Below are 22,533 nucleotides of genomic sequence, written 5' to 3'. Positions count from 1 at the left end.
TTCAGTCCCCATCCTTTTTTAAACTTTCTACTTGGAAATAATTTCAAACTTACAGAAAAGTGGCAAGAATATGAATAGTGCAAAGAATGCACATATACCCTTTACCTAGATTCATCCACTGTTAACATTATACCTTCTTTCCTTCGTCATTTTCTCTCTCTGTACACACACACACTATACACACACACGCTGGTTTTTTTTTTCTGAACCACTTGAGATAAGCTACATATATTATGGCCCTTTTCCTCTATATACCTCATGTATATTTCCTAAGAATAAGAATAAGGATATCCTCTTATGTCACTATAGTACAGTTATTAACTTAAGTAAAGTTAACATAGATACAATACTTTTATCTAATCAAATATCTGTATACCAATTTTGTCAATTGACCCAATAATACCATTTCCACCATTTTTTCCCTGCAGGTCAAGATCTCGTTTATGCTCAGATACCACATTTACTAGTCATGTTTCTCTTTCCTTTTTTTTTTTTTTCCCTTTTTCTCCCCAAAGCCCCAGTAGATAGTTGTATGTCATAGCCGCACATCCTTCTAGTTGCTGTATGTGGGACGCGGCCTCAGCATGGCCGGAGAAGAGGTGCGTCGGTGCGCGCCCAGGATCCGAACCCGGGCCGCGGGCAGCGGAGCTCACGCACTTAACCGCCAAGCCACAGGGCTGGCCCAGAATCTTCACTTTAATGAGACCCTTAGGTGATTTAAAATTTGAGAACTTCTGCCCTAAAAACAGAGCCTGATGCAAGGATTAAGAGCTGATGCTTCATTTGAGAGGCGCTAACTCACAACAGGAACAGTAGGGAAAAAGAGAAGTCAGGCAGGGAAAGCTGGGAAACAATGCAAGGTGATGGGTTTCTACTCCGGCCTCTGCTTCAACTGAGCCTTTAGTGACTAAGCAGGTTGCTTGGCAGGTGTGAGCACTTGATCATGTGGCAAGTCTTTGGACAGGTTGTACAGAGAAACTGTGCCTCAGAGAATTCCAACAATGGGGCAGGTAAGGGAATTTATCTTCATAAACCTCCCATTTCATGTTTCCCATTGGTTGCCCCACAGGGAGTTAACCCCGATGCTTCTGGGTTATATCTAAACTCCATCTCTTTAGGTGCCATTCAGAAGCCAGATTTCACATCCAGTTGTATGGTATTTCATCCAAGTCTGGAAGTAGTAGGAGAAGCCAGAGCTGGCCAGCTTGGCTATATAACAGCAGCCAAAGAGAAAGGCTTAGGCAGTGAAACAGCGTGGAGATGGTTGGCTGCATCAGCAGCCAGGCCAAGGGAATCTGAGAAGGCATTATAAGATACATCCAATACAGTCTACCCATTCACCAATCAGAAAAGTTGTAGGGAGTAACATGTCAATGGATGAGACATTCTGTAAGCCCTTAGTGGTGGTGCTGGTTGAAGCCCTGTGGACAATCAAAGCAAATCCATATACGGTATATATGTTGATGACGATATGATTCTGGAAATCACTGTTCTTTCCAGGACAGAAGGCATGCGCTTCCATTATATATAGCTCCCTTTTCAGACTATGAAGCTGCCAGTCTTTTTCTTTTCTTTCTTTCTTTTTCTTTTTAGAATAAAACACCCTCACTTCTTTTCCAAGAGAGGAAGTACAAATTCATTCAGTTATGAAGTTCCCTTCAAGGTTGTGGCCAGTTGCAATCTCCTAGAAGACCTAAGGGAAGAGGGCCAATGAGTAAAGCTACAGTCAGCTTGATTCAAGCTATTATAGCTGGTCCTAAGGCTATAATCGATATTCATTATCTCCCTTCTCACCCACCCATTCTAGACTTCCTTCACTCTTTTATTTTTATTTATTTTTTATTTTTATTTTTTTATTGATGTTTTAATGGTTTCTAACATTGTGAAATTTTGGGTTGTACATTTTTGTTTGTCCATCACCCCATATATAACTCCCTTCACCCCTTGTTCCCTCCCCCCACCCCCACTGCCCGGGTAACCACAGTCCAGTTTTCTCTGTCCATGTGTTGGTTTATATTCCACATATGAGTGAGATCATACAGTGTTTGTCTTTCTCTTTCTGGCTTATTTCACTTAACATAATATGCTCCAGGCCCATCCATGTTGTTGCAAATGGGACGATTTTGTCTTTTTTTATGGCTGAGTAGTATTCCATTGTATATATAGACCACATTTTCTTAATCCAATCGTCAGTCAAGGGACACTTAGGTTGCTTCCACTTCTTGGCTATGGTGAATAATGCTGCAATGAACATAGGGGTGCATAAGCCTCTTTGGATTGTTGATTTCAGGTGCGTTGGATAGATTCCCAGTAGTGGGATGGCTGGATCATAGGGCATCTCTATTTTTAATTCTTTGAGGAATCTCCATACCGTTTTCCATAGAGGCTGCACCAATTTGCATTCCCACCAGCTGTGTATGAGGGTTCCTGTTTCTCCACATCCTCTCCAACATTTGTTGTTTTTTGTCTTGGTGATTATAGCCATTCTAACGGGCGTGAGGTGGTATCTTAGTGTTGTTTTGATTTGCATTTCCCTGATGATTAGTGATGTTGAGCATCTTTTCATGTGCCTATTGGCCATTTGTATATCTTCCTTGGAGAAGTGTCTGTTCATTTCCTCTGCCCATTTTTTGATCGGGTTGTTTGTTTTTTTGTTGTTCAATTGTGTGAGTTCTTTATATATTATGGAGATCAACCCCTTGTCAGATGTATGTTTTGCAAATATTCTCTCCCAGCTGGTTGGTTGTTTGTTCATCTTGATTCTGGTTTCATTTGTCTTATAAAAGCTCTTTAATCTGATAAAGTCCCACTTGTTTATTTTTTCTTTAGTTTCCCTATAGACTTCCTTCACTCTTGCCCAACATTTCAGCTGGTTTATCTAGATTGGTTGCCTGACTGGGTGGTCTTCACACTTGGGAGAGGGTCTGAAGCTCTTAGTTGAACTGCCCTTATGGAATTGTAATTGCTATCATTGTGAAATTATTGCTTTACCAGGCATGGAAGTACTAAGAGATATCCCAGTGAATCCCCTGGGTTCCCTGCAACCTAGGAGGAGCAATCCAGGCTCCTTGAGGTAATTAGAATTTCTATGCTTTAACTTCTTTCTTTGCTCACCAGCTTGAAGTGGCCAAACCAGCCAAGTAGCAGTCCCCACTTCCAGGTCAGTGGAACCTTACTGTGCACCTGGCAGAGCTATCTCCCTGGAAACCAGAACCTCTCACATAGCAGAGTCCAAAGCTCCAGGGACAAAAAGCACAAATTCCTCAAGGGGAGTCACTGGGTGTAATAGTGAAAGGTGCCACTTCTACTTCCATCCCTTGGTTCCTGGATTCATTCTTTCTAGCTATTGGGGACTAGCATATTGGTCATGAGTTCAAAGCATACTATACCCTGGAGGACTGTGACACAACTCTGCAAAGTATTGTCCCCTAGCTTTGCCTTAACTGAGTTTCAACGGGCTTTTCCACTATATTATCAGGTCAGCTGCTTCTGGGTGTGGGATACATGGCAAGACCAGTACACTATGGTCATGAGCCCATTGTTGCCCCCTCTTTCACCATAAAATGGGTCTCTTGTTCTGAGAAAATGTTGTATGGGGTAACATGTCAATGGATAAGATATTCTGGAAGCTCTAGATGGTGATCCTGCCTGAAGCCCTGTGGGCAGGGAAGGCAAACCCACATATGGTGTTTATACTGATTGTGATAAAGTTAAGTCACTGCCTTCTCCAAGGTAAAACGTCCAATATAAATTTACCTGCTACCAGGCAGGTATCTGGCTTCCTTGAGGAATGCTGCTATATTGAGGGCTTAGCATCTGTCTTTGCAGTTGGCCAGTATAGCTTTGGGCCAGATCTGGCTTAGATTTGGAAATTAAGTGTGGGTCTATGATTTTTCACTATGGTGACTGAAGTCAGCCTTCTGCTCACCAGCTATTCTTTCTGAATATACAAACCAAGCAGCACCCTGATTGGCTACTCATCTATCTCATCCTTGGTAGGGTGACCATAGGTATCAGTTTGACTGGGATGGCCCTGGTGTATACCAATTGTCCCCGTGTGATCATCACTAGCACCCCTTTTCACTCTCAAAAGTGCTCAATTTGGACAAAAAGTTATATGAACACCCTCCCTCTAGGAACACATATTCTATTAGCCAGCACCACGAGTCCCTGCAGAGAAAGTCACCCTGATGGCTCCTCCACCTTGCTGCCCATTGTGGTAAGCACGTCCACCTCGTCCTTTATGATTAAGTGCTCTCACCTGGCCTCTTCAATTCTGGGATTTGGTCATCTTCACTAATAGTAGGGAGCCCAGTTACACAGCAGCCTTTCCTCTACCATCAATCTTGGACTACAAGGATAGCCACTACCAACTGCTCAGAAAGCCTCCTTACTAGTGCATTCTTTATTGCCTTAGTGAAGGGAGCGTCCTCTGGGCTGGCCCAGGAAATTAGGCAGGTGGAGGGTTCTTGAGCCATACTAATAAACTCTTCTAATATTCCCTCCTTCCTGAGTCTTCTGACCCCTTCCTCAACACTACACAAGGAAGTCTGGCTTCTCCACTTTGCTTATTATAGGCCATGGTTGAGACAAGCTTCAAAGAGCCATCCCAGGAAACTATCAGGACAAGCTCCAGGCATGCTTGCTAGAACATTAAATCCTGAGTTCTGTATGAGTATCCCCAAATCAGTGAATTCTCCCCACTGAGCTTTCTGCCTCACCCCCACCTTCAAATATAACATCTTCAAGATCCACTCCCACACACATTTCCACATTTCCTGCCAGTATATGTTAGCCAAGTCCTACAACATCTTTGGCAGGTCTGCTTTTTCTCCCTGGAGCAAGACTTTTTCTTCCCAGTGTGGGCTGTGCTACAGCTTGACTCTGGGTATTGGTGGAGGCAGTAAGTGGTGAGGCCGGGTCTTGAGGAGAACAAGCCATGGAGAAGGGGCTGTTCGCTGGGCAGCAGTATTCACTGGGAGTTTGAAGGGTCGAGACGCTCATCCACTGAGACATCCCTATTCCAGGTCCCAGGGCCCCACCCTTTCCCTATCAGAACTCTGACTTTGACATGGAAGCCTGTGAAGGCCATGCATTTAGTATCCTTTGCAGTTCTGCTACCCTGCGATCAGGTCCTGGGCTTGATTTTAAAAGTCCTTCTTATGGCTGCAGGAAATAAGACTCTCCCTTAAGGTCACCATGCAGGGTGCCTGGTTTTCAGGGTATTCCGTGAGTTGGTAATTAACTGCTCTGAGCCTGTCGTTCTCTGTTTCCAAGATCTCTGGTATCTTATAATTATCATTGTTTCCAAACTGACTGAGTCCCACAGCTACTTGATCTCCCAGTGTCTCCATCGATTGACCCCAGTTAAACACAAGGGAAAGCTGTGGTGCTATCGCATATCAGTTATTACCTTCCCTCTTATCACCAGCAAAGGAGTATATTGATTTCAGACAGGTAGGCAATATAACCTCAAAATCCATCCCGAGGATTTGCTTTCTAGAACCACTTGTGAAACCAATTATCTTAGCTCAGTTTCCCTAGAAAACAGAATCTGAAGCAAAGATTAAATCTGATTGAGAAGGCAGCAAGAGTGAGTGAAAAGGGAAACGGGGTAGGCTAGGATGAGAAGAAATGCAAGGTGATGTGTGATCACGCAGGTAACTGCTTCCCGACCAGCTGTGAAGAGCCATGCAGGTTCCTCAGTAGGCAGGTCTGCTCAGCCATGCAGGGCAGCTCCAGACAGGCTGTGTTGGAAAATCATGACTCGGAACAGTCCATGTAAGGGAGGAAGAAAAGAGAATTTACCTGCCCAGCTCCCTCCCATCTCCTGTTTCTCATTGACCCAAATGCTTCCCACAGGCAATTAATTCCCTAAGATGCATCATCTAGGCCCTCTGATGGCTGCTTAGAAGCCACATCCTGCAGTGTGCCATTTCGTCTGAGTCCAGAAGCAGTGGACGCGTCCGAGACTCCAGACGTGTGCCTGGCCGGCCTGGCTGTGCAGCAGCAGCCAAGAGGGACTTGGCTGGGCAAGTGACTGGTCAGTCCCAGGTGGGTGGACTGCACAGATTTGGGTGGCTGTGAAGGTAGCTGTGGAGCCAGGAGAAAGGCAAGATCTAGCGGATGCGAGGAGACACATGAGACGCGTCTGATACGTCCATTAATAGGCTATTAACATCAACAAGTGGTGCAGCTAGGCAAATGATCATCACTTAGGAGTTTGTCTTGGTTATCTTTGAGACCCTAGCAGCTGGCACTTGAATAATGAGATACTATTTAGACTCAGTTTTTCTTGTTCCAAACCTTTCACTACATGTCTCTGCTATACCAGTCATTATGCCAATGAATGGAAGGGACCATGCTCTCAGAGGCTGAGCATTTTGAACACGTGTCCCTGTTCAAATCACAAGTTGGCCCTGTCCCGTTGTGTGCATATATGGCTATGTCACTCTTATTAACTACCTGAACTTTCAAAACCCATAATCTGCCTGGCCGGGGTTCATTTGAGTGATATGTAACACAAAATACACAAGGAAACAAAGAACAGAGTTGGCTGGTCCACACAACTAGCACAACTCTGGTACGCAAAAGAATTCTGAACAAAAGGGCCTTCCTGCCTCCCAGGCCCTTCCCTGGGACAGTGCAGTTCACTTCAGGAGCCTTCTTACCACCTCTCTGGAAAAGCAGCCAAATCTCACAGCTCTCTTCATATACCACCTCACTTGGCTCCCCACTGCTCCCCACCCCCTGGGAAGAAGAGAACAGACAGTGGGACTATTGGAGATGAACAACACAAGATTTTCCCTCAACTGTCAGGGAGTTCTGAGGTGCCTGGGGCAGGAAGATGAACTGATAACTGTCTCTGGTCCCTAGGATTTTGATTCAGCTAACACTGGATCCAGGCCTTGGTTTAACAGGGTAATTGTAGTTGTTTGGGCTTGGCCTGAGTGGGGACATTGCAGATTGATGCCAAGGAAGGTGACACTTGCCAGACATTCTTCGATGTTCACCAACTGGTCTGGTTACTTGAGCTCTGAGAGCTCAGTTTTCTCCTGAGGGATTGTTAGGCCAAATTTTCATCCTCTGCATACAGATCTTCATCCTGAAATCCTAGTCTCCTGGACTTGAAACTCCGGGGAAGTGTGAGGAAAGGGACGGATTTGAGAGATGAGTGAGAAAACAAGGGAGGAGAATGTTCGAGATGAGAAAATAGATGACTCTCTGAGGCATGTTTTCTTCTAATCGGGAAATGAAAACAGGCAATTATATATTGAGAGGATAATTTTCTTTCAATTTCCTGATTTTTTTCAGGTGTGCTTGTTCCACTTGAGCTATTCAGATAATTTCCTGAATTGGCCCATTTCCTTTGTCTATACGGACCCAAGTTATTACTCTTGTTATTGAATCTCTAAAGGCCAAGGCAGGGGCTCTGTCTGTAGCAGTGCAGGACTGGTCCAGAAGTCCTGGCTCTCAGCTACACTCCAGCACTGGCTCCTTACCAGGCCTTCCTGTGGAAGAGAAGTTCCAGTTCCATTACAAGCAACTTGCAGAGTTAAGCATCCAGAAACTGATCTGTCATCAGTGGCTCTTTGATGACTGCATTCTTAATTCGAGGTTAACTTAGCATTGCCATCACAACCGCTTCACCCTCTCAAAGCTGCCATGCTGGCCTGGAGTTTAAAGAGAGGATATTACGGCCAGGTTCCTAAGTGTCCACGAGAGAGCAAGTCAGAGAATCACAGAACCTGAGAACCAGAACAGACCTCGGAGAGGGAGAAGTCTGCTCTCCTCTTCTCAGAAAGAGAAGCTAAGGCCCAGAACAGGCAAATGGCTCAGCCAAGTGACAAACCTGGACTCAGAGCCAGCCTTCAGGTCAGTAGTTTGACGCTCTTGCCACCTCACCTCTTTCCTTTAAAAAAAGAGGATACCTTTAAGGAAAAGGTGTTTCAGTGGAGAGTGTGAGAGGGCATCCCACTTGACCATGGCTTTGAAGCATCTCTCCATCCCTTCCTCTAACTCAGAAGCTTTGATGGAACAGTCACAGCCTGGCTGACCTCCTGGGTTTTAGTGTTGCATATCAGCTCGCGTTTAAAGGGACTTTATTAATCATGACTAATGTCAGAGAGTACCTGGCTGTGTCAGGGGTCAGTTTTGGGGAATGTGTAATGCAGGATTAAAAAAAGATTTAATTTTGTGGCTTCATGCGAACAGCCGGTGCCTGAACCATCCATCACTCCCTGGTAGCGGCAGGTGACTGGGCCAGCCTTCCTCAGGGAATGCTGTTCTAATGACAAGCCCTCCTCCACCTCCCGGTCACTTCTTAGGTGGCTTTGCTTCTCCCTTGCTTCCCACGGTTGCAAACCCTCGCAGTGCCACGACCCCTGGGGAAACTCGGTCTTCAGTCCCACGGACAACCGCCCCAGCCCCGCGGGGCTTCCAGGACGCGACAGCGATCGGATTTCGCGTGGCTGCCCAGCTCCCCCCACTCCTCTCCCCTCCCGCCGGGGAACCCCCGGAGCCAATCAGAGCGTCGCGGAGCTCCCGGTTGTAGAGTCCGGAGCCCGGGACCCGCCCCTCTTTGTTGCGGTGGCCAATGGGCGCATTCGGAACATCGGCGGCTGCCCGGGTGACTCGGTTATCTGTCACAGAATAACATTCGAGAATGGGACATGGAATGAGGCGACGGCCGCAGCAGCCCCAGCAGCCCCAGCCCCAGGCCCCGGCAGCATCAGCAGGAGCAGCAGCAGCAGCAGCAGCAGCCCCCGCCGCCCCCGCCGCCCGGAGAGGCTCGGCAGCAATGAGGCCGACCGTCCCGAGGTAGGGTCCCGGAGCTGCGGCGCGCCCTTCCCGCGCCCCGCCTGCAGCCGGTCCCTCCGGGTGCCTGGCGCTGGAATTCAGGCAAAGGGGGCGGGGGGAGCTATTTCCACCGGAGCCTGGGGGCTGGAGCCGCCCCCTTGCCTGCCCGGCTCCAGGAGGGCTTCCTGGAAGAAAAGGGGCCGCCTTTGCAAGCCGAAGCTGCTGCTGCGCCCTCGCGCCAGCCCCGGGCGCTCACGTGCCGGCACGTTCTTGGCTCGGCTCTGCTCGGCGCTGGGCCACATCTGGCGACCAAGGAATGTGTGGAGCCTTGCGTGCACCTCCTGTTCCTTCACGCTGCACTAGCTGTCTTTCATCTCCCTACCCCGTCCACTCCGCATCCTCCAGGCTCCTTGTATTTCCCTTCCGGTGTTTAGGTGTTTGTGAAGCTTTGTGGCAAAATTCGAGTCGCCTTTTCTAGGTAATTGCAGGGCTGGAAGCTTGTATTCAATTCCTTGGGGGGGGTCTGTCATCGCGGGGGGGGGAGCGGGAAGTGATGTGGGGACACTCACTGTGTGTCACGGCCCCGGCCTCGGTTCCTCTGGGTGTCCACTTATCCGTGGTGTGTGCTGTGTCTCCACTGATTTCAGGCACGGCCCGTAAGCGGAGCTCCAGCCGCCGTTCCCCCTTCGCGCGTCCTGCGGCAGCTAGAGGCATGGAGAAGGCCGCCCCCGAGGGGCGCTGATCCCCGCGCCGCGTCCTCGCGCACACGCCCCCCGCCGCCGCCGCGCGCCCCCCGCGCCTCCTTCCCCGCCCCGGCCCCACCATGACCGGCTCCGCGACCGACACTCACCGCTGCCCGCATCCCAAAGGCGCCAAAGGCACGCGGTCCCGGAGCAGCCACGCGCGGCCCGTGAGCCTCGCCACCAGCGGGGGCTCGGAGGAGGAGGACAAAGACGGCGGGGTGCTGTTTCACGTTAACAAGAGCGGCTTCCCCATCGACAGCCACACCTGGGAGCGCATGTGGATGCACGTGGCCAAGGTGCACCCCAAGGGGGGAGAAATGGTGGGTGCCATCAGGAACGCTGCCTTCTTGGCAAAGGTCAGTGGCTTCGAAGGAGGGGGTGGAGTGGGCAGTGAGGGGACCGTTTCAGCCAGTACATAGCTAGTAGAGACAATTTCCATTTTCCCGGTCCTACTGCAAACTCTTCTCTCCATTCTTCCCGCCAGCCCCCACCCCCTTGGCTTAATTGATATGTTTGTCTTGGAAACCTTAGAAGGGGAGGGAGAGCTAGGGGGCTTGCTGTCCTGGGACTGTACGGTCGGATTGTGCCAAGGTTTCTTTGAATCTGTAGCCAAACTCTATTTAATTTACTCAGCCCCATGTACACCCTCCTTCAGCAAAAGCTGTCGCCGTCAGTTAGCACCAGCTATGCCAAGAGTGCATAGGCCCCCTCGGGATCCCACCCTGCCCTTCCTCTTTGGAGTCTCTCCATCCTTCTCTGTCTCCCCCTTGCAAATGATTTATTAGGCTGTGAATGAATTTGCAATCAACCAGTGAGACTTCTCAGCGTGAATCATTTCTAGACTTTTTGCCAATTTTTTTTTTTTATGACAGTGACTTTCACCTCTGAAACTTGCAAAACAGTGAACTCTTTTCCCAGCTTATCTGGGCTCCAAGCAAAAAACAAGAGTGGTGGCTATGGCTTAAACGGGACTTTCCAGTACGCATGATGAATTAGTCTCACTGGATAGAGAAAGAGGCTCAGGAGTGAAACTCTTTCCACCTTGGAGAGAAGCCAGTGAGCGATTGGGTCTGGTGGCCAAGGATATTGTTGGTGAAAGGGAGGCAGGGAGATGTGCAGGGGTCACCACATAAAACATCAAAATGCAAACTGGGGGAGAAATGCTGTGGAGGCTGGGGGCTTATGGCATGGCAGATGGTTTCCCCTGCACCCTGGGGGCACTGGTATGGCTGAGAAGATTCCTGGGCAGGTCTAGGAATGCCAGACCTGAGACCTGGAAGGCCATCTGGTTGAGTCCCCAACCTTGAGCATCTGGTGACCTGAGCATCTGAGCCCTGCAGGCCAGAAAGCTATGTGAGCCCTTGGGGGCTCCTGTAAGCTTCCTGCTGCAGTCAGTTTCAGTGTTTTATTACGAGCAGGTCAAGGAGATCATTATGCCCAGAGAGAGTCTTGCCTGCATTAGTGTCAGCTGTAATTACCTTTGCTGAGTCTTCCTTGAGCATGAGAACAACACTGGTCCTGGCTTGCCGTTCTGACTTCAGAATTTGTCCTTACTTAACTGAGCCTTTCTTTCTTGAGGAGCCGGAGCCCTTAAACGTGGAAGAGAGGCGGCCCCAGGGGACAGAGGCCTGTTCCTACTGTCCCACGCTGCCTTTCTAATTCAGCACCCTCAGCATCGACCCTGCTTCTCATTGTGTCTTCATTCTTCTCCCGACCTTGTGTGTGGGGGCCTCCTTTGTCGATGGGAATCACGGAATGTTAATGTTAGTGGAGACCGTCTCTCACCTCTCAGCAGAATCCCTTCCTCTTTTTGAAGACCTCCTGGGAATGGAGGGCTCATCACCTCACAGGACAGCTGGTCCCAGGCCTGGCCTGATTTGGTTGTTGGGACACTCTTTTCTTAAACTGACAGAAATCCTCTTTCTCCCCCCTCACTCGCTTGTCACCACTGATTGTTGTGCTGCCCTTTGAATCAGGGCAGCACATGCTGACTTCCTCTGCTCCTCACAGCCCCTGGAATGTTATGAGACCGTGCTCTGGGAGTAAGGAAGGGACTTGGAGTAAAATCAAGGGACTGAATTCTAGTCCTGGTTGTGCTACCTCTAGCTTTGTGGCACAGGTCTCTCACTTAAAATCTCTGGCCTTACTTTTCTCATCTATAAAATGGGAGTAGACCAGATTTCATGCAAAGTTTTTTCCAACTCTTAAATCCTATGATAGGACCCATGAGTCTCCAGGTCTCCAATGCTGATCTGTGGGATGCTAGAGGTGCACTGGAACCGTGACATCTGTCATTCTACATCTTTCTTTAGTCTTCTTTGTCTACAGGTAGCTCGTTTCACCTTTTCTTACGTGTCGTACTTCCCAGATCAAGGCACTCTCCTCCTCCTCTTTCTAGGACAATTGCTGGTTTGTCATCAGTCAGTTTCCTAAAACAAGCACGTGTGAAACACAATATTCTAAATATTGTCTGAACAGTTTAGAACACAGATTACTACTTCCTGAGACTGTACTTGATGCTTCTGTTATTGTAGTTGAATGCTGTGTTCTTAAAAAAGAGTGTTCCCTCTTTTTATATAGCAGCCATATCGTATTGTACTTTCATAGTAACCAGAAGGTCACATGAGAACTCCTGCCAAGCCAGGACAACCCCAGCCCCAATGTGGGCATTGGTTTTTTGAACCTAAATAAAGAACTTAACGTTTCTGTCTCTTACATTGCATCATCATGGCTGGTTCTCCATCTCCAAATCCACCATGGCATCCCCACTCTTCCAGGTCCCAACGTTCCCCAAACCCTGAACCCTGTGCAGGCCCTGAGATGGGAATGGCTTCAAAAGCTCCTGTTTCCAGGGGCTACTCCTCTCTGATTCAAGGGCTGTTCCTGCACTCAGCTTGGCAGACTTTTTCCTTTGGGCCAAGTCCTTTTCTCCTTTAATTAAGTCAATGTCTTGCTGAGGAATTTGTACAGAAGAGGTGGGGTGATGGGGTGGCGGTGGAAGGGTTGGAGAGCTTCAGGGAGATTAATCTTTTTTGGCAATTGAATGTGGAGTAAGAAGCATAAGAAGTGGATGGGGGAAGGTGTCCAAGGCCTAAGAGTCAGTTCCTTTGACTGTAGGACATTCTGCTAGCAGCCATGGGGAGTTCTGCCCCAAGGTCCAGGTGCCCCACCTGGGGAGGCTCACCTCCTCTGCAGTCTTCCCTCTGAATTTGTGACTGTAGGCTTCTCCCCTGGGGTTACTGGGTCTGAAGTCAGCAACTACTAGGTGAAGGCCAAGGTTTTTCAAGGCTGATGCGAGAAAGCAGCACGATTCGGTTGGAGGGTGACAGAGGATGGGAAGGGAGGCTGGTGCACTAGGAAACAGCTTCTGCTGCTTCTTGAGTGACTCCTCGGGATTCAGCAGGAGACAGCAATTGGTTTCTTAGAGATCCCATGTTTTTGTGCCTTGTTCTCACATTGATTCCAAATTTGGTAATAATTCACATGTAGAGGACTCAGCTTTGCCTAAGTGAAGAAGTGTGAGTGCTGCGGTGAGACTGTGTGTAGTGGGGGCCCCACTCCTGCCCCCTGCTGGCTCACACGGGCAGCTCACTCCCACCTCTGTCCTGAATTCAGAGCCATCCATCTGTCCTTCCTGCTTGGCCGAGGTTATGACCCCTGGGCCTCACTAATAGGCCGCCATCAACAGGTTCCTGGCTGCCCCTGATGCAGGGGCTTGGGGCCCATGCTAGGCTTCTGAATGATGTTCTGTGCTTCTCCTCCATGTTGCCAGAGAAAATTCTTCTGCCTGGTGGTGGCACAGTGTATTTTTCAGAGGAGGGACAGCAAAAGGCTTTGCTTTCTCCTTGTTCTTTCTTGTTAAAGATTTCTGGTGCCTGGGGCTCTTGCTGCCTCCCTGGCTCCTTTTCTGGCTTGCCCCTTCTCTCCCACACGGTGATGCCAGTTACACACCTGTGTCCATCCACATCACTTCCCCTTGCCTTCTTCTGACAGGTAATTGTGTTTGGCAAGAATGGAGGGAGAGAGAGCCTGTCCACAAAAGCCTTGCCTGGTCTTTTTTTTTTTTTTTTTAAGTTATCAGTCATGAACTTTATTTATTTTGTGAGGAAGATCAGCCCTGAGCTAACATCCATGCCAATCCTCCTCTTTTTTGCTGAGGAAGACTGGCCCTGGGCTGACATCCGTGCCCACCTTCCTCCACTTTATATGGGACACCGCCACAGCATGGCTTTCCAAGCAGTGCATTGGTGCGCACCCGGGATCCAAACTGGCAAACCCCGGGCGGCCGCAGCGGAGCGCCCGCACTTAACCACTTGAGCCACCCGGCCGGCCCCTGGTTTGTTTCATTATTCTTCTTGAACAACCATCTTCCTGTCCACCCCACTCCCTCCTCCTACCCCCACTCTGAGGTTCCTCACCCCCACACTATAGGCACAGCGCCTATGTGGAGAGGGTGGTTTTGATCTGTTCCCTCTGGATTCTGCCTTCATCAGCTGGGCTGTGGCTTGAGGTGCTGGATGCGGGCGGCAGGGGGCTGGAACTTTGAGGGAGAGGGCTGTGGAAAATCTCGGCTGGAGTTTAAGGTGAAATAGGGCAGGAAGATAACATAAGGAGGGACTCTCGGGACCCGTCAGGGAGAAGGAAAAAAAAGGAGTGTGCAGTGGATTTTTCATAAAAAGGCTGTACCAATTTATGTTCCCATTGTGCTGTATGAGAGCACCCTCGCCAGCATTGAGTATCCACGTTTCAGAATACCTCTAATTGGAGAGGTGAAAAATGACATTTTGCAGTGGCTTTAATTTGCATTTCTTAAATTATTAGTGAGTTTGAACATTTTTTCAAATATTTATTCATTAGTTGCATTCCCTCTTTTGTGAATTGCCTTTTCACGGCCATTTTTTAAATTGTGGTAAAATTTACATAATATATAATTTACTGTTTCAACCTTTTTTTTTCTTTTTCTTTTTTTTTGTGAGGAAGATCGGCCCTGGGCTAACATCCATGCCCATCTTCCTCTACTTTATATGGGACGCCACCACAGCATGACTTGCCAAGCGGTGCGTTGGTGCGTGCCTGGGATCTGAACCAGCGAACCCTGGGCTGCTGCAGTGGAGCGCACACACTTAACCGCCTGCGCCACCGGGTTGGCCCCCTGTTTCAACCACTTTTAAGTGTACAGTTCTGTGCATTAAGTACATTCACATTGTTGTGCATCACACCTTCCATCTCCAGAACTTCTTCTTTCCCAGCTGAAACTTTGTACCCATTACACACTAACTCCGTGTTCCTCCGTCCCCTTAGTCTCTGGCAACTGCCCTTCTACTTACTGTCTCTGTGGATTTGGCTAGTATAGGAACCTCATATAAGGAATCATCCAATATTCTTCCTTTTGTGACTAGCTTATTTCACTTAGCATAATGTCTTCAAGGTTCATCCATGTTCTAGCATGTGTCAAAATGTCCTGCCTTTTCAAGGCTGAATAATATTCCATTGTATGTCTGTACCACATTGTGTTTATCCATTCATCTATCCATGGACACTTGGGTTGCTTCCACCTTTGGGGACCATTTTTTTTTCATTGAGGCCTAAAGAGTTTTCTTACCACCCTGTATGAACTCTTCGTGAATTAAGGATTTTAACTCATGGTCACCACGTGTCCTCAGGGGGGAAGTGGATGTTTTCATCCTCTTCCATGAGGGTGAGAAGGCATCTTTGTGATGCTCCCGAGTTGAGTGTCCAGGGACTCAGGCCCTACTGATTCTGATTTCCAGTTCCAGAAAAGCGAAGTCCATTTGGGCGTCCCCAGTCTAGACCCCTGAAAACACATTGTTGATGAGTAATAACACAGCTAACACTTAAAGAGCACCGAGTGCCAAACCCAAGTTGCCTGCTATATACATTAGGTCACATAGTCCTCACAGCCAGCCCAGAAGTGTGGAAGTAGGTGATATTCTCCTATTTTATCAGGAGGGAAATGGAGGCTAGGAGAGTTCATGCAGCTTGACCAGGGTCCGTGTTAGTAGGTGGCAGAGCAGGGACTCGAACCTTATGATTATCCCCCAAGGAACCCACTTGGTGGATGGTCCATTGCCCTGTGGGGGCACTGGCAGCCCAAGGTGCTGGTGGGAGCTGACCCCCAGCCTGAGTCCCAGCCAGCTCTCCCAGACATCAGGGTGAGTTGTAGCCTGCTGACATCATCTCCCCACAGTCTCGGCTCCTCTCCCCACGACAGCTCTGCTCCCCAGCTGGGGTTTGGGGAATGTGGCCACAGCTCCTGCACTCGCTCTCAGCTGGGGCTGAGGTAACCAGGCAGCTGTTTTTAAAAGCCCTTGGGCGCCACTAGGCTGCTATTCTGAGGACCAGCTGCCGCCTGCCTCCCACCCCACCATCCAGCTATTGTCAGCTCTCTTGGGCTTGAGGGCGTTGAAATAATTTGGTGGTCAGCCCCCATAGCCGACTCTGAACCAAGTCACTCTGGCTACCGCAGGGCTCTTGCCAGGGGACTGATCCCCTCTGGGGATCCCTTAGGTGGCAGTGATTCTTTGGGGCATTTTTCCATGCTTACCAGCTTTTCTATTAAATAAGTACAAACAGCACTTTTCTGTGTAGGAATGTGTTTGTTCCTCAATAAACTGTATAATTTCCTTCCTCCTTCCTTTGTCCCCTTATGTACCTGGCCTAGAGCTCGGAACACAGGAGGCGCTAAAGAAATGTGTGTTCGCGTCTCCCCTTCTCTCTCCATTTCTCTGTGAATTCTTACACAGAATTCCAGGTATGGGTAGATCGGTGGATGTTACTGCATAAAACAAGGACAAGCTTGACACTTCCTGGTGTTTGTCAGGGCAGAAATACAAGGATCCACTTTGCATTTTGACTCTGCGTGTGTGTGTGTGGGGGGGGGGGTCCAGTGAACAAATGTTCAAATTGGAACATTTTGCTCCCAAAAATGACTCTCTAAGACAGGAATGTGATGTGAGTTGATATGTTATAAACAAAATGTAGTTCGGAGAACAGCTGTGTATGCACACACACACACACACACACACACACACACAGAGCACCTTGGCTGGGAAGTAGACGGCTGGCTGTTTCCTTTCTGTTGAAGGGGCAGTTGCTGTGAAGTAGGAAGCTTCAAAGCCAAGCGAGAATAGAGGCTCTGAGAGGAAAAGAATGTCAAGTAGCCTTTTAAGTAAATGTAGAAGTATGGAAAAGCGTCAGCCTCAAGCCCAGGGGCACCCACCCTCCGGCTTCACTGTGGGGCCTGAGTCTGGAATGCCGGGGAGGGCGAGGGCGTGTCTTTCCGCAGCCTCTGGCTCTGGTGCCCAGCCAGGCTGCCCAGTGCTGTCCCCAAGTCTGTTCACCAGCGGCTTCACCTTCTATCAGCTAAGCACTGAATCCCTGTTTTCTCAGAGAATGGAGCTCATCTGCCCTGAGAGCCCTTCCGCTCTTCCCTACGTGGCTTAGGCCTGGAGGAGCCTCCCCGCTCCTTCCTGGCAGCAGCCCTGTCGGAGTTGCAGGCCCACATGGGCTGAGTTTCTCTGTCACCAGCGACCCCACCCCACCAGAGAGGCTGAGAAACATACAAGGGCAATAAAGCAAAACCACCCCTTGCTTCCCGGGAGTAACTGGATTGGAAGCCCCTGGCTGTCCTCGCTCTTGGCCTCGTTGTCAGGGTTGCTCAGAGCTGAGTGATGTTTTAGCTGTAAGTTCCTGAGAAGAGGCGCTTACCTCCCTCTTTCCAGTCTTTGTCTGTCATCACTCCTTTCATCTTGCCAGCAGGGATTAGAACTCGGTATGCTCAGTTGTAGACACTTGGTGAGTGTTGACCAAGAGGCAGACTAGGAAATGAAGAGGTGACTAGGCAGCCGTGAGGGGTGAAAGGGTGAGACGGCTCGTGAGTCGGAGGAGCTGCCCTTACCTGGGAAGAGTAAGGCATGAGGAGAATCTTTCCTAACCCACCTGGGGCCGGACTTGGGGAAGGGACGCAGTGGGCGTCGCAGGGGGTGGTGTTGAGGAGAAATGGCACCTGTAGTGCCATGTTGCATTTCTTCAGGGCACTGTTCATCTTGTATTCAATGGTGTCCTGGAGTGGAGCACATGTAATGGGTCACACCAGCTATGCAGCAAAAGATGTAGTCGTGCAGTAAAGAGTGAGGATAAATGGAGCACCTCTGTGAACATTCTGGGCCAGGCTTGATGGGGGACACTATAGGACATGGTCCTGGGCCTTAAGGAGACACTGAGGCTCCCAAGGGGAGGCATGCTGTGTTCACACTCACAACATATGGAGGAGGGCCATAGAGAGCCACACACACAGGGAGTGTGTGTAGAGGGAACACAGAGAAGGAGAACTTCAGCGAGGGACCAACTGGTCTGGGGAGACCTCGTCCAGGAGGTACCACTTGAACAGGTGACCGTACCGGGGTGGCCCTCTGCTCTCAGGAGCAGCTCTCCAGTGGTTTCAGCCCTGTGCCTGCCCCCAGGCACTGGGCTCCAGAGCAGCTGCTTGACAAAAAGATCTCTCTCTGTTTCTCTGCAGCCTTCAATACCCCAGGTTCCAAACTACAGGCTGTCGATGACGATCCCGGACTGGCTCCAGGCAATCCAGAACTACATGAAGACACTACAGTATCCTTCCAACCAGGAACTGAGCAGACCCAGCCAGGGGATGGGTGTGGTGATCATAATTCTGGTGGCATGTCTATCCCCAGATGGTCAGCAAATCCTCTCGAAGGTTGGTGAGGCTGGGCACGGAGGGCTGCCTCTATGTAAGAGGCTACAAGGAGTGATAACAGAGGATGTTGTTGCAATGGTTTGAGCCTTCTCCCTTTAAGCAGGGTGGGGGCCAGAACAGTAAGGGGGCAGTGAGGCAGTGGCGGGTCACCTGGAGCCCCTCTTCTCTTCCTCACCTCCTCCTCCTCAGTTGTCTGTTTCCCTCCTCTCTCTTCCTCTACTGACTTTCTTTCTCCCTCTTCCCTCCTAGTGTTCCGTTCCTTTTCTTTCCTCTGTCACATTTTTGCCTTCATCCTGACTACCTGTAATCTACGGAGGCCCACCTGATGCTGCCTGTGGCTCCCCAGGCGACCCAGACTGGTGAGCTTGCTCCATTCCACATGAATGATTGGGCCTCCGGGACGGGGGCCCTCTCCCCTCACTTGAGTTTGAAGAAGAGCTGAGGAGTCCTGTGGGTCCAGGCTGGGTTCAGGCCAGCCAGACTCTGGTCCTTTTCTCCTCCAGTGTTCTCAGGTTGTTTGCAGTCAGGGTTAGACCAGTTCTGAGGGCCCACTCAAGCAACATTATAAAAACGAAGGGGCAGAGGCAGATGGTCCACTCGCCACTGCTGGCACTGTATCAATGATGGGAGTCAGAGGGGAGCTGGGCTGACAGAGGTGTGTGTGAGAGGGTCGGGCTGTTTGCCCAAGCAAGTCAGCTAGCAACCCAGAACTAAGCCAGCATCAGACTCCCTACTGAGGCAGCTGCCGCCACGCTAGCCCCCAGCACATTGTCCAGGAGGTCAAGCCTCTGCTGACCTCTGTCCTTCCTCCTTGAAGACATAGAACGTAGCAGAAAGGATTTCATGGGGCACTGCACACGTGTCCCACATACCCCGGAAGAGGCCTCTCCTCAATGGGCTACAGGGAAGACTCTCCTGTGGATTTTTGTGTCCTCACTGATGGGAGGGGTCCTACCAGATGGGACTATACCAATTGCTGCTCATTTGGGTAGGCAGATTACTTGATTAGCCTCTCAGTTCCCACTTCACAGATTATGAACTCCCCTGCATGGCATCTTCCCAGTGGAATCCTGAAGCGATGTTATAGGGAAAAGGTAGTACCAGCCACCAGGGGTGAGGCAGACAGCCCTAGCCCTGGGAAGGCTATCTGGTGTTGGTGTTGATCCCCAACTGGGACCCCCACGTGGGGCGCTCCATGTGGTCCAGAAACATAAACTCCTGCCAGAGTAGACCTGGACCCCAAGAGCTGAGCCTTCCTGGATGTGACTGACTCCTCACAGAACATTCCAGAAGGTGACAGAATTTAGAATGGCTCCCCACTTCTATCTAGGACGTCTTCACAAGGATCATCTGGCCAGAGGTTAAAGAGAATGAGCCTGGCTGGGAATGCATTGATAGGGGAAAATTTGCATGTGCTTTGCATATCATTTGCTCATTCTCCCGTAAACCCTGCAGCACGTTCTCAGCCAAGTTTTCATTGTTGCCCTGAAGGATCTGCTTTTTCATTTTTCTCTTCTCTGACCCATTGTGATGGTCACTGACCTAGATCACTGACTGCAGAGAGGGCTGGAGAAGGGAAAGCTCCAGCAGGCTGCTGGGGCCATGCTCCCCGTCACCTGGTCATTGGAGCCACCACACAAAGAAGGCAGAGTGTGGCCTCTTTGTTCTACCTCCTGACTAGACTTTTTTATTTAGTTCCTTGGAACTTCCTACTGCTTTATCTTGGACGCAGTGACCGGACTGCTTGGGGCCAGCCCTGACTATAGATGTGCTCAGCTGGGGACATGGAAGGATAAATCTTGCCTTCCTTTCTGACAGCCTCAGAGAAATGGCCAACAGGAGTGCTGAACTTGCATGGGGTTCTGGAAAGACAGGTGCCACCTGAGCTCTGCTACGTGGGGAGAAGTCTTCTGAGGGTGGAGCTGGGCTCAGTGAGTCTCCCACTCTGAAGGCAATGGTTATAAGAGACTTACCCCCCTGCCCACCCCAGCTCACTTTCAGGGGCTAATAACTATAAGGAACTGAGAAAGGATGGCCAGGTAATTTTTTAATTATTTTAGTATAGGGTTGGCTCATTTTACGCACCAGATGTATAAACTAGATCTATGAACGGGGGAAAGCTGGGCATATAAACAGAATTTTTGCCAATTGAATTCTACTTTAAATATACTGGGAATCTCACTGTCTGAATGAAATCTTTGGTAAAGTAAAAAAATCACTTCACAATGAGAATATGTAGCCCCTCATTTTTCTCTTTTACCTCTAGGGTTTTGTATATTGTATATTGTATTTTTAAAAAGCAAGCTTATATTGTTATTGTTTATTCTTATGGCTCATGCTGGTGATTTTCAGGCTGGTGAGCTTGTTAGAACCATCCCCTGGCTCTCGCCCTGAAACTTCCAATTCAACAATCTGAGGTGGGATGACTTTGAATGACATCTAGGGTTAAGACTGTGGCTTGAAGTCAGAACCTCCGACGGTGGAGCCCAGAATCTGCTTGTAATGAGCTCCCCAGTGGGAGTTATGTGTGCTCGTGTCTGAGTGGACTAGCATGTCTGTACCGGAAGAAGATTCCCAACCCTTCTCAGGAGGGTGTGCAGTGCCTTTGGGCGCTCAGCGCCACCCTCTGTAGCTGCCTTTACCACTGTGGGGGCACACATCTAACCTCATACACCCCACCTAAGTTATAAGTTCATGCTTCATTAGCACCTTCCCAGTATGCACTTTTTCTATAGGATTTTGTCTAAGGCAGGAAAGAGAAATGTATAAAGCAACTTTTCTTTAGGCTCAGAAAAAATCAAGATCTGGTCTCAGAGAGCATGATATCAGGGAATCTTTGGTCTCTTTCAGAATGACCTGGTGCAAGTTTTCCAGTCCCCGAGACCTTCTGGGCAACCAGCTAAATCCCAAGTTGTGGATAATGGTGTCATCTTCTTAGATTTAGTAATCAGTGTCAAGTGTCAGGCTAGGCATGAAATGAAAGTGATATCTCCACAGTAAGCTCTGCTGCAGAGTCTGTGCGCTGTTGAGAAACCCTACTGTTTTCCATCTGTCTGTCCATCCACTCTTCCATTCCATCAATTCCATTCATCTTTCGTTCCTTTCTTCATTCCTTCCATCCGTCCCTCCGTCCATCCATCCACCCATTCATCATGTGTCTGTCCACACATCCCTTCACTTATTCCTCATTCACTTAATAATATTTTCTAACTGGAATATGTTGGGCTTTTGCCAGGCTTTATGGGTGATATAAAGATAAAGATAAATAAATGGTCCCAGCTCTCAAAGAGCTTGTAGTCCAGGAGGTGAATTAAGACGTATTCAACTAAACAGAATGCAAAGCAGGTTGAAAATACCTATTATAAAGGTTCAAGGTGCTTTGGGGCCTAAATTAGAAATTAGATTTCCAGGGCAGGACAGTGAGGATTAAGAGGCTGTTGGCTACCTTCTGGCTACTGGACACCTTCTAGAAAGCCCCACTTCCTCATCCTTTTGAGAAATCAATGCACAGCTCTCTCTGCTGGATTACTGAGACCTTTGGAGTTTTCTGTCACTTTCCCTTTACATACTTCACACAGATACAATCATACAGGGACCCAGTTCTTTGAAATTAGGAAAATGAGACCGCTGAGTGGGTAAGTGGTGCATGATCTGTGGGCCCAGGTGATGTCTCTCCTACCTGAGAGCTGCCAACTACCTCACTTACCTTCTATCCATGTATCTCAGGGCTCCAATATCCTAGTCTGTAAGGGATGAGGTGGGGGTGCCCCAGGGCCAGGTTGGAGGTGGGGTTGAGGTCTAGGCTACTCTGACAGCTAGGCTCAGTGGTGGAGACTAACTCTTTCAGGGGGTGGAGGAAGAATATGAATTATGGGAATTATGGGCACTAACTTCCAGGAACTAACTATTGGAGAGAGGAGTGGAGAATTTAGGAATTTAGTTCTGCCAGGTCTGATGTGCTCTAGCACCCACCTGTGAGATGAGTTCTCCCCTTTCTCTCTATATTCCTGCATGTTGCCTAGTGTGGAGACAAGTATGCTGATGGATCAAAAGACAGACCGACTGCATAATTAAATAAATCCTGAGATTCTTCGCTGTGTTCTATCCTACAGGTTAATGGAAACAGCGAAAGAAATGACTCGAGAGTCCTTGCCTATCAAATGCCTTGAAGCTGTCATCCTGGGCATGTATCCTTTAAGTTATGTATGCTTAAGTTCACTCCAAGATGGTGGCCTCACTGTGGGGCTGGTTGTGCCT

At 49.2% G+C, this 22,533-nt stretch overlaps 1 protein-coding gene across 5 annotated transcripts in view; it reads left to right on the top strand.

Moving 5' to 3' along the window:
• The first annotated feature begins 8,645 nt into the window (after positions 1-8,645).
• The window catches only part of VASH2 (vasohibin 2), a 37,510-nt gene continuing 23,622 nt past the window's right edge, over positions 8,646-22,533 (top strand). The window contains exons 1-6 of one of the 5 annotated variants that reach the window (XM_087439169.1): positions 8,646-8,820; positions 9,234-9,277; positions 9,447-9,898; positions 18,082-18,170; positions 21,855-21,911; positions 22,389-22,463. In XM_087439169.1, the coding sequence (XP_087295295.1) occupies positions 9,623-9,898; positions 18,082-18,170; positions 21,855-21,911; positions 22,389-22,463 (497 nt within the window). In that variant the 5' untranslated portion in view covers positions 8,646-8,820; positions 9,234-9,277; positions 9,447-9,622. Of the gene's footprint in view, positions 8,821-8,870; positions 9,278-9,446; positions 9,899-18,081; positions 18,171-21,854; positions 21,912-22,388; positions 22,464-22,533 lie in introns of those variants that run through there. The other 4 variants (XM_087439177.1, XM_087439182.1, XM_087439187.1 and 1 more) reach the window with 4 other exon arrangements.

The sequence above is a fragment of the Ceratotherium simum genome, chromosome 2 (genome assembly GCF_057802395.1).
Source record: "Ceratotherium simum simum isolate JZ-2026a chromosome 2, ASM5780239v1, whole genome shotgun sequence".
NCBI classification, from domain to species: Eukaryota; Metazoa; Chordata; class Mammalia; order Perissodactyla; family Rhinocerotidae; genus Ceratotherium; species Ceratotherium simum.
The sequence above is the reverse complement of the archived record's forward strand: the minus strand, read 5'-3'. Positions and strand labels throughout refer to the sequence as shown.